This window comes from Microcaecilia unicolor, chromosome 13 (genome assembly GCF_901765095.1).
Source record: "Microcaecilia unicolor chromosome 13, aMicUni1.1, whole genome shotgun sequence".
Lineage (NCBI taxonomy): Eukaryota > Metazoa > Chordata > Amphibia > Gymnophiona > Siphonopidae > Microcaecilia > Microcaecilia unicolor.
In genome coordinates, this window is record NC_044043.1 from 9,816,771 (window position 1) to 9,835,203 (window position 18,433).

Consider the following 18,433-nt stretch of genomic DNA (forward strand, 5'->3'; position numbering starts at 1 on the left):
CGTCATACCTACTACACCGTCGCTCTTTGAGAGACACGACACTCGAGGGGCAGGGCGGAAGCCGAAGCGAGGCTTGGAACGCATAGTCGTCGGCTCACTCATCACTTCCGCGTTGCACTGCTCATGCTCAGTTACTTCTGGCATGGCAGAGCACGGAGAGCAGGAGGGCTGCGGCTGTAAGGGGATCCGTTCCTGTCTCGTTTGCGAAAGGTCACAGCGGGGGATCGGAAACGCAGCTCCCGTGACACCACAGGTATTAATTGAGTGTACAGCTGGATATTTCAGTCCAAGGGGGTTTGAGAACAGGAAACGGTACTACTACTACTATTTAGCATTTCTCAAGCGCTACAAGGCGTACGCAGCGCTGCACAAACATAGAAGAAAGACAGTCCCTGCTCAAAGAGCTTACAATCAAATAGACAAAGATAAAGTAAGCAAATCAAATCAATTAATGTGAACGGGAAGGAAGAGAGGAGGGTAGGTGGAGGCGAGTGGTTACGAGTCAAAAGCAATGTTAAAGAGGTGGGCTTTCAGTCTAGATTTAAAGGTGGCCAAGGATGGGGCAAGACGTAGGGGCTCAGGAAGTTTATTCCAGGCGTAGGGTGCAGCGAGACAGAAGGCGCAAAGTCTACTACTATTGGAGATTCTAGATGGAATGTTGCTACTATTGAGATTCTGAGATTCTACATGGAATGTTGCTACTACTACTACTATTTAGCATTTCTATAGCGCTACAAGGCGTACGCAGCGCTGCACAAACATAGAAGAAAGACAGTCCCTGCTCAAAGAGCTTACAATCTAATAGACAAAAAATAAATAAAGTAAGCAAATCAAATCAATTAATGTGAATGGGAAGGAGGAGAGGAGGGTAGGTGGAGGCAAGTGGTTACGAGTCAAAAGCAATGTTAAAGAGGTGGGCTTTCAGTCTAGATTTAAAGGTGGCCAAGGATGGGGCAAGACGTAGGGGCTCAGGAAGTTTATTCCAGGCATAGGGTGCAGTGAGACAGAAGGCGCAAAGTCTACTACTATTGGAGATTCTAGATGGAATGTTGCTACTATTGAGATTCTGAGATTCTACATGGAATGTTGCTACTACTACTACTACTACTACTATTTAGCATTTCTATAGCGCTACAAGGCGTACGCAGCGCTGCACAAACATAGAAGAAAGACAGTCCCTGCTCAAAGAGCTTACAATCTAATAGACAAAGATAAAGTAAGCAAATCAAATCAATTATTGTGTACAGGAAGGAGGAGAGGAGGGTAGGTGGAGGCAAGTGGTTACGAGTCAAAAGCAATGTTAAAGAGGTGGGCTTTCAGTCTAGATTTAAAGGTGGCCAAGGATGGGGCAAGACATAGGGGCTCAGCAAGTTTATTCCAGGCATAGGGTGCAGCGAGACAGAAGGCGCAAAGTCTACTACTATTGGAGATTCTAGATGGAATGTTGCTACTATTGAGATTCTGAGATTCTACATGGAATGTTGCTACTACTACTATTTAGCATTTCTATAGCGCTACAAGGTGTACGCAGCGCTGCACAAACAGAAAAAAGACAGTCCCTGCTCAAAGAGCTTACAATCTAATAGACAAAAAATAAAGTAATCAAATCAATTAATGTGTACAGGAAGGAGGAGAGGAGGGTAGGTGGAGGCGAGTGGTTACGAGTCAAAAGCAATGTTAAAGAGGTGGGCTTTCAGTCTAGATTTAAAGGTGGCCAAGGATGGGGCAAGACGTAGGGGCTCAGCAAGTTTATTCCAGGCGTAGGGTGCAGCGAGACAGAAGGCGCGAAGTCTGGAGTTGGCAGTAGTGGAGAAGGGAACAGATAAGAAGGATTTATCCATGGAGCGGAGTGCACGGGAAGGGGTGTAGGGAAGGACGAGTGTGGAGAGATACTGGGGAGCAGCAGAGTGAGTACATTTATAGGTTAGTAGAAGAAGTTTGAACAGGATGCGAAAACGGATAGGGAGCCAGTGAAGGGTCTTGAGGAGAAGTATCGGTTTCATCGGTGAGAGTAGTAATTAGTTCTAAATAATAATTATTGTGCCATTTAGAGAGACTGGCTATAGGGAGTCCCTGTATTCGTGCTGAGATGTTTTCACCTAGTAAAGGGCCACCAAAACAGACATGTTATGAGAATCAGATGCTTAACAACAATCAGAGTTACTATTTAGAAATATAAAGAGTTTTTTTTTAAACATTAATTAGGTTGAAACCTGGGAGCATTTAACATCTTTTTTTTTCTCTACGTACTTCAAAAGAAACGATGGTATGTGAGAACTTTCTCCTTTTTGTTTTGTGGATTGCAGTGGTATATTATAAAAATGCACTTGCTTTTTTTTTTTTTTATTACCACTAGTTCACAGAGAGGTATTGAATAATAAGGGAAGAGCTTCCTTCATTCATAAGTTCTGTCCAGAGTCAGTCTAAATGTGCCAATTGTCCAGTTCAGCCCACTATTAGCCGCCAAGTTCATACAAAGTTAATTATTTTCAGTGGAAAATAAATCTGTTGGCTTAAGCTGCCTGCTATGTGAATATTCCATTACTGTTTTATTATTACCACCAAGTATTACATATTATAGGCATTTGCTTTAAACTTTGATCGTTTTAATCCATTTAAGGTGAGTAGTGGAGTTTCTCAGGGGTTGGTGCTGGAGCCTATTCTGTTTAATATATTTGTGGGAAATGTTATGGGCACTAAAGTAGTGGCTAAAGTCACCAAAATTACAAATATGTAACTAAGAATACCCATCATTGTACATGTGCCATATAAACGCTGAATAAACATATTTAAAAATTTTAAAAATAATATATTTGTGGGAGATATTGCTGAAAAGTTGGAAGGAAAGGTTTGCCTTTTCGCGAATGACACAAAAATAGCCAATAAAGTGGATACCCTGGAGGGAGTAGAAACAATGAGAAGGGATCTCCAAACGTTTGAAGAATGGTCGAGGGTCTGGCAGTTAAACTTTAATTCACAAATTAACTCTGGAAGAATACTTAATGTAACATTACTGAGTCACTTCGAAAATGGCTTCCAAATTTTACTCTGTATCAAATCTAATATAAACATATAAAATAATGCTAAATAGTGATATTAATGTGCTCAGTTCAAATCTATTCCTACCATTACATCCCCAAGTGAACATGTGGCAGATTCATAGATGGAACCATCATTACACATTAAGCGTTCCAGTCCCAAAACCAGGTATGTACCTACGCTGTTACTTCCTCAGGCAGGATAATGCACTAACTGTGCCTCTGTTAACACTTATATCCCACTATTACATTATAACATTTTTTAACATTTTCAAAACCGCTATGTACATACAAAAGTTATAATAGTGCAAAGCTCTTAAGCAGTACACAAAACTCAACGCCTAATTGCTACTACAGCTGTTACCTCAATGATGGCTCATTACAAACTATTATGTGCTGCAATACATCAAATGCTGAAATGAGCAAAGGCTGTAATCATAATTACAGTTATATATAATGTTAATTCTTACTTCCCTTAGAGATGTCCCCTGTAATTTAGTGAAAACTCTCCTTGCAGTTCCACACCTCACTCTACTCCATCACAAAAGATCCCCTTGACTCTGGCCGAGTTTTGCAGTTGCTTCCTCATGATTGGCAGAAATAGAAGCAATAAACCCTTGATCTCTGTCTCCTAGTGGCTGCAGAAAGAACCCCATTACACAATTGGGAGGGGGGTTGAGACTCAGAGGGTGAATGGGGTAGGGGAAAAGACTGAAGGTTCACCCAGGGTACATAAGATACTTGGTCTGGCCAAGCCCCATTCTCCTCATTCCCATAATCCTCTCACTTTTTAACAGTTAGTTCTGCTACTAATTCTTTTGGATTTATTTGAGCAGTTGTAAGGATGCTATATTTTCAGTTTACATGTTGCATTTTTATATTAGCAAGCTTAATAGAAGCAAGGGCAGTGGGATTGTTTACTAGAATTTCACTGGAGGGGAACAGTTAGTCAGTAGTGGCTATCTTGTGTTTTGCAGGCATCCTTTCCATTCATTTACAGTCCTTCCACAGATTTAGCAGTAGGAGCTGTGGATTCGGCATTGGCAAGCTTGGCGTTCCATTTCCCAGGAGTAAACGTAATAAAAGATTTTGTAAGTGAAGAGGAAGAGTGCAAGATAGTACAAGCAATGGATCAAGACAGCTGGAAACTGTCACAATCTGGAAGAAAGAAACAGGTCAGAACCAATGGCAGGTACAGTATTGTCATTTAAGGAAATTCCCACCAAGAGGCATCGTCTGCATAGCAACACTGTTCTTATTGCCAAAACTGGTTGTAAATTAGATTATGTGGAAGAGGTTTCCCCCACTGGTGCTGGCAGTGTAATTTGAGCCTGAAACTGTAATTGAAGTCCCTGTGTCCCTTCACTTCCCACATATAACACTTGACTGCAGCCTCTTCTGTTCTGCAACTAGATGTGAAAACAGCATGAAAATTCTTTAAGGTAACCTTTGTTAATAATGAACCTATCTAGGCCTTTCCAAAAACCAGCTGTCAGACCTAATAATTATGGCCTCTGTGTGACCCAGAGGCTCATAGCTCTGGTAACAGGCTTGCAGAAAGAAGAACATGAAGCAATTTTCCATGCAATGTGTTTACTAAAGAATGTGGTTAGGAGCTTTTTCAGATATAATGTCTGGAACATAGATAAATGGTTGCTGGCGAAATGGAACATGCTAATCAGTATGATGTTGCTTTAGCCTTTACCGATAATCTTGATCAGTGTGGTCTGAACTAATTAATTATCTACATTGTGGTCAAAACTAATACTAACGAACTGTTAGAGCTGTATAATGGTAGAAGAGTATAAAACGTGATAGATGACAAGGCAAAATTAGAGGAGTACTCAGAGATAGCACTCCTGTGCAGCTTTGTTGTAACTCTCTCTCATGAGAAAAGAATCAGTCTGTTTCTTGCTTGGTAAGTAATAAAGGGAATATTTTCTCATCAACTTTGCGTGGCCTTCACTTCTGTAGCCTAGTGGTTAGTGCAGTGGACTTTGATCCTGGGGAACTGAGTTCGATTCCCACTACAGCTCCTTGTGACTCTGGGCAAGTCACTTAACCCTTCATTGCCCCTGGTACAAAATAATTTACCTGAATATATATAAACCGCTTTGAATGTAGTTGCAAAAACCTCAGAAAGGTGGTATATCAAGTCCCATTTCCCATTCTCTTCCTAACTGTGTGAGTGTGTGGAGCATTCTGTTGGGTTGGGGAGGGCAGAAGATTAAACACCTTAAAATCAATTTTGCAATAATGGGAATAGCAATGTTGATGATTTCAGTGTTTCTACTGTAGAAATGTTGGCTTCTGCGCAAGTATCACAATTTACAAGGGGATATTTGTCCTTCAGTCTTTATCACTTTTAGCCTCTGGGACGGTTTGTTTGCTAAGCCTGATTTTCTTTTGTCTAAATTGTCCCCGATTGTGTACAACCCCCTCTTTCCCCCTGGTCTTGTACATGGACCCTTTACTAGGTGACAGGGTGCTGGGCTCGATGGACCCTTGGTCTGTCCCAACATGGCAATGCTTAAGTGCTTATGTACTTATGGACTTGCCACATTGGGGTCAGTTTTTTGAGGAGGATGGGTTGATGTCTTTTTCTGCACTTGCAGAGGAATATCCTGTCTTGCCAAATGAGGTCTATGCCTATACTCAGCTCTCCTCGCCTGAGGTGAAGGCTCCCCGGGTATTGCGGGAGGTCTCTTTTTTTTTGGAAGACTTTTGTGAAGACTCCAGGGGTAAAAAGGGGCTTATATCTTCCTATATAATAAAAAGCACCTCCAACGTTCTGAAGCTGACTCCGTGCCAGCGTGAAGCCCTGAAGTGTTCGTAGGCTTCGTAATCACTCCGCCCTCCGAGGGCAAGGAAGGCTGCATGCTAACGCGACGTCAAGAGAAGGAACCAACCACAGGAATCGCACTCGCTCTCATAGCCCCACCCTCGGAGCCCAGTTAACGCGACGTCAAGAGAAGGAACCACCCACAGGAATCGCACTCGCTCCCATAGCCCCGCCCTCGGAGCTAACGTGATGTCAAGAGAAGGGACAAACCACAGGAATCGCACTCGCTCTCATAGCCCCGCCCTCAGAGCCCAGCTGAGCTGAACAGCCAGCTGGCTAAGTTCCTCGCGCCCTGTTCTGCCCTCCCACCGTGTCTCCCCCCTCCCCCCCCCACGTTGAGTAGTGGACGTGTCGTTATCCACTCCTCACAGCTGCTTTTTTTTTTTTCACCTTTTCTTAATACCTCTTTTGGGATTTACCTTATTTTATCCTTCCCGGTATATATTTTTTAGATTATTTATGCTTTTTTTCCTAAGTTTTCTTTGTTTTTACTGTTCTTGCTAGGGCGCATTTAGCCCTGAGCTCTGATTGGGTTTTTCCCTTTTCTCTTTTTTGGTGCTCTTCCTTTTGTTTACCACCATTGAGTCACTTGATTTGGCCACAGCTGTTTTTCCTTTCTTGTCATAGAAGGTTCCCAGTGGCTTTAAGCACAACAGGACCATTTCTGGCAAGGCATTCTTGGTGTCTACAGTGTTTGGGTCCTGATCATACCCCTGCAAACTGTATTCTCTATCTTTATATGAAGAAAAGAACACATCCAGAGAAGCTTAGAAAGAAAAGATTTTTGGAGCCAGGGCCGAAGCCTGGACGTCAGCGGCGTTGACTCCGCATTGGGTGTCTTTCTCCATATGGTTGTGAGACCCTTACACACTGGGAGTGACCATGCATCACATGGGTTTCCACCTGCCTTGATGCTGGCCGCTGTGCAGGCCCCTGGGACCAATTGGCGTCGGACCCAACCTCGAGGTAATGAAAGGACGCAACATCGTCCTCTTCGGCACCAGAGAGCATCGATGCCAGGCATCAGCGTCAGTCCCTCTCAATGCATGGTGCCAGGAGCTCCAGAGCATCGAGGATTTCAGTGGTCCCCGAGAAGCGTCGGCACCAGGAGGACCGCTCCCCCTCTATACAAGAGGTGCAGCTGCATGGGTCTCCACACAGCCAGGACCAGGCACATGCTTCAACCACACAGATTCAGCAGCCTGCGTCTACACCAGCACCCCAGTCTTTCCTGTTGTTGGCCCTCGATGAGCACCTCTGGGCCTTGCTTCCTGAGCGGGTGGCGGGGTTCTTGCAGAGTGCATCAGCATCTGGGGTGCTTGCGCCAGCTATGCCTCTTGCTGCATGCCCATCAGCCTGCGGTGAGGTTCTGATGCTGCTTTCGGTCTTGGTGTCGATTGGCACACCCTTGATGTCAGTGGAGAAAGCTTCGCTGGAGTTGAGGCTGGAGCCAACACCTTGACGCCCCTCGTAGGGTCATGGTACCTCTATGTCAAGGCGGGCTCAGTCTCATCCCTTCTTTGAGGAAATCTTGTCTGACACCAATGAGGAGCACTCATGAGACTCAGAAGAGGATCCACCGTACTTCTCAAAGGAAATCTCCACCTGAGAACCTTTCCTTTCCCTCTTTAGTAAAGGAGATGGCAGCTGCCATCCCAGTTCCTTTGGAGGTGGAGGACGAGCATAGGGCTAAGATGATCGAGGTCCTGGACTACGACTGTCCTCCTAGAGAGGCTGTGATGGTCCTGCTTCACGAGATCTTACAGGATCTCAAGTGAAGAACTGGGGGTCTCTCTCCTCCAAGAATATTGACACCATGTACCAGATTTATTCTTCCCCTGGGCTTGATAGGCCCCAGTTGCCTCATCATTCCATGATGGTGGAATCAATGCTCAAGAGAGCTAGGAGTTCTAGGGACTATGCTTCGGCACCCCCTGGCAGAGAAGCTAGAACCCTGGATTCTTTTGGGTGGAAGATGTATCAGGCCTCCATGCTCATCTCCCTTGTATCAGCTCTATATGAGCCTATACTTGCGGTCCTTGGTGTACAGTCTGTTTAATTTAGAAGACTCTCCCACCAGAGGAAGCTGAATCTGTTCACCAGCTAGTCAAGCAGCAGAAGGCATGTCGTAAGTTCTTGGCTAGGGGCCCCTAAGACACTTTTGATCTGGCCTGTAGAATCTCTGCCCAGAGTATAGTGATGCACAGACTCTCATGGCTTTGTCTCTCTGACTTGGACTTGGCGGTCAAGCAGAGTTTTGCGGATCCCATGTGCCAGGGGGATAATCCTTTTTGGAGAGAAGGTGGAGGAGGTTGCTGACCTCATCAAAAAGCACACTGATACCATTGATTCTCTCTCCCGCCGGATGTTTTCTGCACCTGCCTTCTCCTCTAGGAGGTTTTTTGGCAAGTTGATGAGGACTACTTATTAGTTGCAGAGGTATAGGTACACCCGTTCTTCTCAGCAGGGTCAGCCCCAGCGCGCTTGTTCTCATCAATCCAACAGCATGCACCTAAGGCCCAGACAGCTTCCCAGTCAAATCAGGGGGCGAGCTTTTGACTGGCTCCAGTAGAGCATAGCCACTGTAAAAGTGACCATCCTGGATGACTTGCTGGTTGGGAGGAGGCTGAATTTTTACTAAGAAAGGTGGCCTCTTGTAATCTCCACCCAGTGGGTTCTTCAAATAGTCTGTCTCGGTTACACCTTGTATTTGCTCGAGACCACAGATTGCTCACCGAGAGCACATCACTTCAGCAGAAGCAGGTACTTTTAGAGGAACTCTCCGCCCTTCTCAAGCCCATGCGATCGAACATGTTCCACCAGGGGAAAAAGAGAAGGGATTCTATTCCAGGTACATCCTTGTGCAAAAGAAAACAGGGAGATGTGTCCCATCCTAAATCTGAAAGGTCTGAACAAATTCCTGGTCAAAGAGTTCAGGATGGTTTCTCTGGGCATCCTGCTTCCCATGCTTCAGGAAAACGATTGGCTATGCTCTGTGGACTTAACGGATGTTTATACTCGTATCCCGATACCTCCAGCTCACATGAAGTATCTTCAGTTTTGGCTGGGGACAAGTCACTTCCAGTATCACATGTTGCCTTTTGGCCTTGCATCGGCCCCCAGGGTTTTCACCAAGTGTCTTGCAGTAGTTGCAGCTTCGACTGCGAGTCCATGGTGTACCCTTATCTCAACCAGTGGCTGGTGAAGAGCACATTGCGGGGTGGGACTCAGCAGTCCATGCGGAGGACTATTCGGTTGTTAGAACTACTAGGATTCATTTTTAAGTACCCCAAGTCCCATCTACTCCTGTCCAACGATTGGAGTTCATTCGAGCCCCGTTGGACACTCAGCTGGCTCGGGCTTTTCTCCCTGTGGCAAGGGCAGATGCTCTTGTTGCCCTTGCCACTCGCGTCCGAGCAGCTCGGCAGATGTTGAGATTGTCGGGCCACATGGCCTCTACTGTTCATGTGAGACCCATAGCATAGGTTCACACCAGAACTGCCCAATGGACCCTAGTTTCCCAGTGCCGTCAGGCTGTGGGGAACCTAGAGGATGTTATCTGAGTTCTGCCAGAGCTGGTTCAGCCCCTGCTCTGGTAGACAATTCGATCCAATTTGACTCTGGAACTCCCATTCCAAATTCCACAGCCCATGAAAGTGTTAATGACGGATCCATCCCGTCTGGACTGTGAGCCCTCTAGGGACAGAGATAGTACCTGCATATAATGTGGCTGGACCTCTGACATGGAACAAACTGCCTTTTTCTTTGAACTCACAACAGAATACTGCATTATTTAAGCAGATGTTGAAGTGCTACTTGCTGGACCATCTTGCTGATTAATAATGCGTTTTGGTGTTCTTTGCTGCTGTTTTAGTGCGGTACTGATTTAGTACTCTGTATGGTTGCATTTTTTTGCTATTACGTATGTTGTGTTGGATTAAGGCGGGATAGAAATAAGTAAACATAAACAACACTGCATATGTCTAGTAATACTATAGAAATGATTAGTAGTAGTAGCACGATGGGGAGCTCATTTAGACGGGCTTCACACTCAAGGTGCTTGGTCAGCCCAGGAAACAGATCTCCAAATCAGTCTTCTGGAGCTTCAGGCAACTTGGAACTCTATAAAGGCATTTAGGGATTGGCTAAACAACTAAATTGTACTCGTTCAAACAGACAAGGCACGAACTGTTGCCGGACACTGCAGTATACTTGGATACATCTTGCCCCAGAAGTGTGGACGCTCCCTCACCCAAACTTACAGCAGGGCTCTCTTCTCTCAGAAGAATCTGAGGTTCCGTGGAGGCATATCGGTCCAGCATTTGCTGCACCGGGAAGAAGGTTCGGGCTGGCGAGGGAACTGCCTTAAGAACTCCCTTTCTCTTGGAATGGGGTATTATAGGCAAGAAGAAACAGCAAAAGGAGCAGAAACAACACAACAGATATGGAGCTCCAAACATGCTGTCATCTTCAAGAGTCAAAAATTCTTATTTTGACAAATGTAGTTATACAAAAACGTCAACTTGTTTGTGAAAACCATCAAAGAAGAACGTCTTCACATCTTTAGCTTTGCCAGCTCTATTGCATTTTCTTTCAGGATTGGTGGTGGACTGCTAATCCTCGAGAAGCTTGTCCTTGTGGATGTATGAGATTTGGCCTGAATGGATACCATACTCTTTTGCAATGGAGCCTGATTTTCATTATTGTTCAGTCTCTTGACAATGTCTGTGGCGTAGAGTGTGTGTGACAGCGTGAATCAGTTAGTGCAGCCACATGTACCATACACTGATTAGCGCGTGAGCCCCTTACCGCCTACAAAATGGATGGTTGTAGAGGCTCACATGCTAATTTTTGTTAATGGCAACACTCATGACAGGTGGCCATTGTGAAAACCAGCAGTAGGAAAATTTAGAAGAATGAGACTGTTTGGGGGGTACTATGGATGCCGAAATTGTAGGTCGCTCCTGAGGAAGTCTGAAATGAAACGGTGACGCACTGTAGAGTGTGTCAGCAAAAAAATTAAAGATCAGTGCCCATGGCGCATAATTCTTATTAAAGTTTCACCTGAAAATTAAAGTTTCACTCTGGGTGGGGGTCCAAAGGACAGAGTGACATGATGATTTGTGGACTTCACTTTATGATCAGAGGCTGTAAGTATAAATGCTTTTGCTGTATCAGGCTATCTTTCGCTGCATTGTATAACTTGTAATCTAAATCCAGTTTGTCATAAGGCTGGTATCTTTTCCTTAGACCTAACATCTCTCTTAGTGGCAATTCCTTTTAGAACTTCACAACTTCTTGATTACACCAGTACTAGTGCTATTTAGAGATGGAGTCAGCCTTCTTGGGGGTTCTCTCTGCCACTGGACAACTGAGCTCCAGTACCAGACAGAACCTAGGGATCTCTGAACCCCTATATTAAAACAATACCCTTTTCTGTGTGTGATACATTGCTGTATTCTCAGTGTTCTGCTGTTTGCTGTTCTGGAACTGAGCAGATCCGCACCTCTCTTGTTTGTGTACATATATTAAAAAGAGACGGAGTGTGCTAGCCAGTCAGTTGACTCATTGTGCACCTAACCAGTAATGTTGCTGACAAAGCCAGTCAAGATTGCATTTAAATGGAGCGTGCGCTTATAGATGGTGCAGCAAACTGAAGTCATCATTGAAATCAATGGAAAAAAAATTGAGACTGGAGCATGATCATGCAGGTAAATGGAGTATGTGCTTCTGACATGCACTTAAATGAAGTGCTCTGAAGTTATCATAACTCTAGCATAGGGGGTTTCTCAACCCAGTCCTCAGGACACACCTAACCAGTCAGGTTTTCAGGACATCCACAATGAATATGCATGAGATAGATTTGCATACATTGGAGGTAGTGCATACAGATCTCTCTCATTCATATTCATTCACTCTTCAACAACCATCTTTATTAAATGGTTAATTCAAATTTTAGTCTTGTCATCCATATTTTAAAACCTTTTCACACAAGCCACCATTCACACCTCACTCTTACTTCCATTCACACTAAACAGAATAACTTCATCTCTATTAAACATTCTAAAAATCAAATACAATTCTCATTTTCATGTTCCTCTAAAGTCATCACCAGAAACTACAATTCAATAGTCACTCTTCTTCAAGCCACAGTCCGTTTTCCCAAAAGGGTTACTTATTCAGTTTTCAAGTTTTCATCCGCACTTCTTATAAGTCAGAAATCATATCTGCTCATGTACTCCAATAAATCCTCAGCATATGATAACTTTAGTGTAAGCTTCATGCTCTCTAGCTGCTTTGAATTTCTTCCAAAGTCAGTTTCAAAATTAACTCCTCTTCATATTCATTGTGAATATCCTGAAAGCCTTACTGGTTTGGTGTGTCTCGAGAACTGGGTTGAGAACCCCTGCTCTAGCACAACAGACTGAATGTTGCATGATAGCAAGCAAAGAAACATTTCCCTGTTCCCCACCCCCTTCAGTGGATAGAACTGGTATATTTTTGTTTCTACTAATCAAGTACCGATTTCATTGCAAGCTGTGGATGTCAAGAGAAAGATGGCATTTTAATGTGTTTTTGTTGTTGTAGGATTATGGCCCAAAAGTGAACTTTAAGAAGCAGAAGCTGAGAGTTGGTGGTTTCAGCGGCTTGCCTAGCTTTAGCCAGGACCTTGTCACTCGGATGCAGCTTCTCACTGCCCTCAAGGGTTTTCTGCCTGTTGAGCAGTGTAACCTGGATTACAATGCAGAAAGGGGCTCAGCCATTGATCCCCACCTTGATGACTGCTGGCTGTGGGGAGAGCGGCTGGTTACCCTAAACCTCCTTTCAGACACTACGTTAACCATGTCCTGTGACCTGGAGGGCAGCCTTCAATTGTTTCCTGTTTTTAGTCACATAGTAACAGAGCTGCAAGATGTACCTGCCAGTACTTGCCAGCCAAACTTGGTCTCTGTCCCCGACACATTTAAGTTGGTGCCATACAGCACTGTGGAGGTCAGCATTAGCTTACCGCAGAGATCACTGGTTGTGTTAGCAGGAGATGCACGCTATAAATGGAAACATGCAATTCAACGAGAACATGTGAAACACCGCAGGGTTTGCAGCACTTTCCGTGAACTAGCAGCAGAGTTTAGGTGTGGGGGAAAAGAGGAAAGACTAGGAAAAGAACTGCTGAAAATTGCTTTAAGCTTCCAGGGAAAGCCCCTATGAGAGATAAGAAGGAGACAGATCTCAATGCTTTTGCCCAGCCCCACATTCTTTTCCAGTTTCAGCAGGCATTATAGCCTAGTGAGTAAAGTCATACTACTCTAATACTTGGCCTCACAAACTTAGACTGCATTAATGTTGGCTGGACTGGAAAGTAAAATACTTGAGCATTTATGGTTTTGTCTTGTGCCACATGCATTACATCCTTTCATTTTTTTCACTTTGCATGCTCTCACCTTGTCTCAAATGTGCCATGCCTTCTCGTTAGTACTTATAGTAGCCTGTCAGACAGGAGCAGCTGATAAAAAGTTGAACTAGTGGCTGGGTCTGTTTGACAGGTCACAAGTACAATAACAACTGAATATCCTGGCAGAAACAGAAGGTCCTACAGAGCTGGATCTGTCTGGCAGGCTCTGTCAGGGACCTGGGGAACCACCTCTGTTGAATGGTCATGCTAGTTTTGGTGGCTGTTTGGATTGTTGCCAGGCCTTTAGGGAAAATGTGGGATACAAGTGCAATAAATAAATAAATACATATGTGGGATACAAATGTAACAAAAAGCTTTTGGGAACAACTCTACTGGATTATACAAAATATCAACCAAAAAATAGCGGATGATAACCATAAATTGTGAGATAGATTGTTAATAATGGAGGGGAAGAGGACCTCAGACCGGTGACAACTTTTGATCAATAAGATCACATCGGTATGGTCACCTCAATATAATCACTGGTCCTCTACCAACCTCCTCCCTGGGTGTTTATTCGTGCGCTTCTAACATTTATGAATGCTATACATTGTTGCTGCTCAATTAAGGCCTCCCCAATGGTCCCGTTTCGCCAACTGGGGCTTCATCAGGGAAGGAGGACCCCGCAACATCAAACTGGCAAAAACCCAGCAAGCCGTTAATGCCGCAAGGGCGCGCATTTTCCTTGCGGCATTAACGGCTTGCTGGGGTTTTGCCAGTTTGATGTTGCGGGGTCCTCCTTCCCTGATGAAGCCCCAGTTGGCGAAACGGGACCATTGAGCAGCAACAAGCTAAGTAGCCGTGGTTTATATTTCTGGCTGTTATGTATAGCATTCATAAATGTTAGAAGCGCACGAATAAACACCCAGGGAGGAGGTTGGTAGAGGACCAGTGATTATATTGAGGTGACCATACCGATGTGATCTTATTGATCAAAAGTTGTCACTGGTCTGGGATACAAATGTAACAAATAAAAAATACAGGAAAGGAAGGCTGCACAGTGTGAACTAAGGGTGTCTTTTACTAAGGTGCGCTCATGTTTTTAGCGCACTCTAAAATTGTGGGTGCACTAAACTTTAGAGACGCCCATAGGAATGCATTGGCATCTCTAACATTGTGTGCCCACAATTTTAGCTTGCGCCAAAAACATGAGCACGCCTTAGTAAAAGACCCTCTTAGTTTGGGGATCTTGCATGCTCAGCTGTCCAAGATAGTTGAGTACAAAGCAGAAGATTAAAAAAAAACTGTCTTGGATAAGAGTTGTCATCCTACAAGCTAGTTATTCCTGTCTGCTTTTTCTTACATATACTATGTGGTCATTTTTCATGAGGTAATTTACCTACATAAAATGCCCCAAATGAAAGATGCCCTTCTCAAATACAGCTAAACCTAAATGCGACTTTCTTAGCAAAAATACTTTGAGTTTTGGGCATGTTTAGGTCAGGGGAGAGAGATATAGCATGCTTGCCCTCCCCTACTTACTACTCATGCACAGAAATAGCTGGTGGGAAGTAAGTGGCTGCTTTTAAAACATAGACTTGACACTGTTAGTCAAACAATGCAAATAGTTTCTCTGAACATTGCTTTTGATTCACACTCTTTGATAGTTCACAACTGTATACATTATTTTAAAACGGCCAGTGTGTCTAGTTAGATGTTATTTAACGTAAGCACTAATTAAAAATATTTTAAGTATCCTAATCTGAAATTTAAGAAAAAATTTGGGGCTACCGACTCGGCAGTCGGGCAGCACAGACACACAATCAGGAATATAGAATTTAAAAAGGATTTTGTTCTCGTGTTTTATGTAAAGCAGGTTCTTAAAGCTTATGTTTCTCTATACTTCCAGGATAGCCTCTGTACAGCATCTCTGTTCAGGTCCTCTGAAAAAAAAGTGCAGTGCACTGTGAAATGTTAACATTTTATCTTAATGAAAGACACAAGTGCTGCAGACAAGGTTTACAATTATATTCGGCCCAGTTTTATAATGTACACGTAGGACTTCTATTCTTGGGTGTTTATAAAATGTAAGAGTAGGTGTTTATTTTCCAGCTTTTAAAGTATAAAAATCAATCCAAGTGTTTTCATCAGCACATAAACGGCACAAAGAATAGAAGATTGTACTGGAGGAAGTTTTTTTTTCTAGTATTTATCCAATAAACACTGATTTTTGCTTTCCCTTTTTGCATTAGGGGTATTTAATCTGTTTTTTTTTTCCAGTTAAATTTAAAATCGAATCTCTATGCAAAATACACTACAGTGAGTTCGGCACTCCTAGAAGCAGATGGGACTCTAATCACTAGCAAGGCAATGACATAACACAAAAATCATGGTGGACTTTGTGATCACGCTGCCAATGTGCACCAATGGGATTCAATCTGGGGAACGTGGTTGCTATGAAAGGAGCAGCATACTGTATTACTAGGCCCAGATGCTCAAAACCTAATGCTGGCTGTAGAAATGACTAGCGCCGGATCTGTAACATAGTAACATCGTAGATGACGGCAGAAAAAGACCTGCATGGTCCATCCAGTCTGCCCAACAAGATAAACTCATATGTGCTACTTTTTGTGTATATCTTACCTTGATTTGTACCTGTCCTTTTCAGGGCACAGACCGTGTTAAGTCTGCCCAGCACTATCCCCGCCTCCCAACCACCAGCCCCTCCTCCCACCACGGCTCTGGCACAGACCGTATAAGTCTGTGGCACAGACTGTATGTAGCATGCATAAAACCCTCCATCATGCATACTGATCTGTGTGCTGAAGATCAGCATAAATTGTATTTAAATGCATTGAAATGGAGGGGGGGGGGGTCACGTGATGTCAGTGGACTGAGCGGACGCCTGCTAGCTCGGCTCCCCTCCCCTCGACTTGTCTTTTCATTTAAACTGACGAATATGGCACATTAATACTATTTAAAAAGCTCTGTGAGCTTCATAAGAGTGAGTAGCTACTGATGGTATGCTTTTAAAGGGCATGGAAAACCGGAATGCTAGTGAAAGCGCTGTGATCGGGGAAGTTGAAAGCAAGTGCGGTGAAAAACAAGATGGTGTCGCCGGCCCCGCCACAACAGCACCTGAACCCAGCTCCGATGCATGAAGACATGGTGCAGGTATCCTTGAGGCACATGTCACAGTTATTGGACGATAAGTTAGCTAAACTACATGCAGGCATGGATGAAATAAAGGAATACATCGCCAGCCATGCAGCCAGAATACAGCAGGCAGAAGAACGATTCTCCGCCCAGGAGGATCACATGGCAGCGGCAGAAGGGCACATAGGTGAATTTAGAGGCGCAAATCCGTACGCTGGCAGAGTGGAAGATCAGGAGAACAGGGGGAGACGAAACATTAGGATCATTGGTGTCTCCGAATCTGTCCCTGACGCTGAGCTGAAAGAACTGGCTACCAGGACAACTGGGCTTCAATCCGGAGGTGGGCCTGGTCCAGGTGGAACGGGTTCATCGCATCAGCCTGAGAAGGGAGGACACTGGAAGCCCGAGGCCTGTCATTGCAAGGTACCTGAACTATACTATTAAAGCTAAAATACATGAGCAATATAAGAAGCAGCGCCTTGTGGAATTTAAGGGAAATCGGCTATTGCTATTTCAGGATTTCTCTGAAAGTCATGGAGCAGAGGAGGCTGCTTCCACCGTACTGCTCTAAGCTGTTTGAGAAGGGAATTAAATTTGCATTCCAATACCCGGCTAGGGTACGGATCACACACAATAATCGCACTTTCACTTTGACAAAGGTAGAGGAACTACAAGCCTTTTTGGGGAAAATTTCAAATGCTCCAGAAAGGGCCGCGGAGGTGCTGTGATTTTATGGACGAGGGAGCCTTGGAGTGTTATGGATTGTGTCAATTTGTGCAACCACACAGTAAAATATCAAATAACCTGCAGATATGTAAAGTGTGGAAGGAGCAACGTTTTGTTCTCCCGTTTGACTAACTAGTTTGGGTCTCGGGAAGACGGTGGACATAATAAAGAGCGAATCCCACACTGATAAGCGCAATGATACATTATCGAGAACGGGAGGCATGCATGCCTCACTTCCAGGGTGGAGCAAGCCCTTGACCTGAGATGCATGATTGGCAAGCTATGAGCGCATTGCATCAACAATTCTACTCAGTCTGAATGAACCCAACTGGAGTGCGAGAGTGGTGGATGATTTTTATGTAAGTCATGTCGGCCTGCTTTGGATACTGTATGCATTGACAATACTTAAGGTTACCTGCAGATATAGCCGGAGCGGAAGGAGCAAAGTTTTGTTCTCGCATTTGTTTATCCAGTTATGGCCTCGGGCAGAAGGTGGACATAACAAGTGAATCCCGTGGTGCTGAGTGTAATGATATATAATCGTGCACGGGAAGCTCACGTGCCTCCCCTGCAGTATGGAGTGCGCCCTTGACCCGAGATGTGTGATATGAGCTCATTGCATCAACAATTCGACTCAATATGAATGAATGCAACTTGAGCGAGAGCGAGGTGGAAGATTCTTATATAAGATGTGCTGGTCTGCTTTGGACACAGTATGCACTGTCAATATTTAAAGTTATTTCACTTCATGTTTGGTAGTGTTTGGCTCCCTCCTCGGGGGGGGGGGGCTTGTTTGCTAATTTGTGCTGTTTGGCTGGTTTGGTCACTGGGGAGGGGGGCTTGTTTGCTAATTTGTGCTGTTTGGTTGGTTTGGTCACTAAGTCGGGGGAAGAGTGCTTTCTGATTTTGAGGATGATTGGGGGGAAATGGGTTCCCAATAGGGTGGCGGGTGGAACAGAACAATGGGGGTATCTGAATCTGGGTATGTGGATTTTGTTCCGCTATGCAGGGCTATATGTCGCTCTCAATATTTCCTCTACAGACCAATCAATCCCCCCCCAACAACCCTACAGGGGAGATATGCAGAAGGGCGGGGAGGTGGGTTGGAGTTGGGGTTTATTGGGATGACTAAGTGGACGAGGCGGAGGAGACCTAAGATTACCACTATAACAATGTTGCCATGTGTACAAAGGAAGAATGGACGACTTTCTCTGTGGAGCGGTACTGCTGGGATGTCGCCCTGGAGAGTTTGTTTTGTCCATACGGTTTTACATTAGT

The 18,433-nt window shown here is 44.4% G+C and overlaps 1 protein-coding gene across 1 annotated transcript; it reads left to right on the top strand.

Moving 5' to 3' along the window:
* The first annotated feature begins 110 nt into the window (after nt 1-110).
* On the top strand, nt 111-14,392 carry ALKBH4 (alkB homolog 4, lysine demethylase). Its single transcript, XM_030222540.1, has 3 exons — nt 111-253; nt 4,016-4,213; nt 12,469-14,392. The coding sequence occupies exons 1-3, from the start codon at nt 143-145 to the stop codon at nt 13,087-13,089; spliced, it is 930 nt and encodes a 309-aa protein (XP_030078400.1). The 5' UTR covers nt 111-142; the 3' UTR covers nt 13,090-14,392.
* Nucleotides 14,393-18,433: the final 4,041 nt, after the last annotated feature.

Bases quoted from the DNA above. Each gene is read 5' to 3' on its own strand.
- ALKBH4 (XM_030222540.1), top strand. From the start codon at position 143: ATGGCAGAGCACGGAGAGCAGGAGGGCTGCGGCTGTAAGGGGATCCGT. The intron at 254-4,015 runs GTATTAATTGAG...TGTGTTTTGCAG, and splicing joins CAGCTCCCGTGACACCACAG to GCATCCTTTCCATTCATTTA. The intron at 4,214-12,468 runs GTCAGAACCAAT...TTGTTGTTGTAG, and splicing joins AATCTGGAAGAAAGAAACAG to GATTATGGCCCAAAAGTGAA.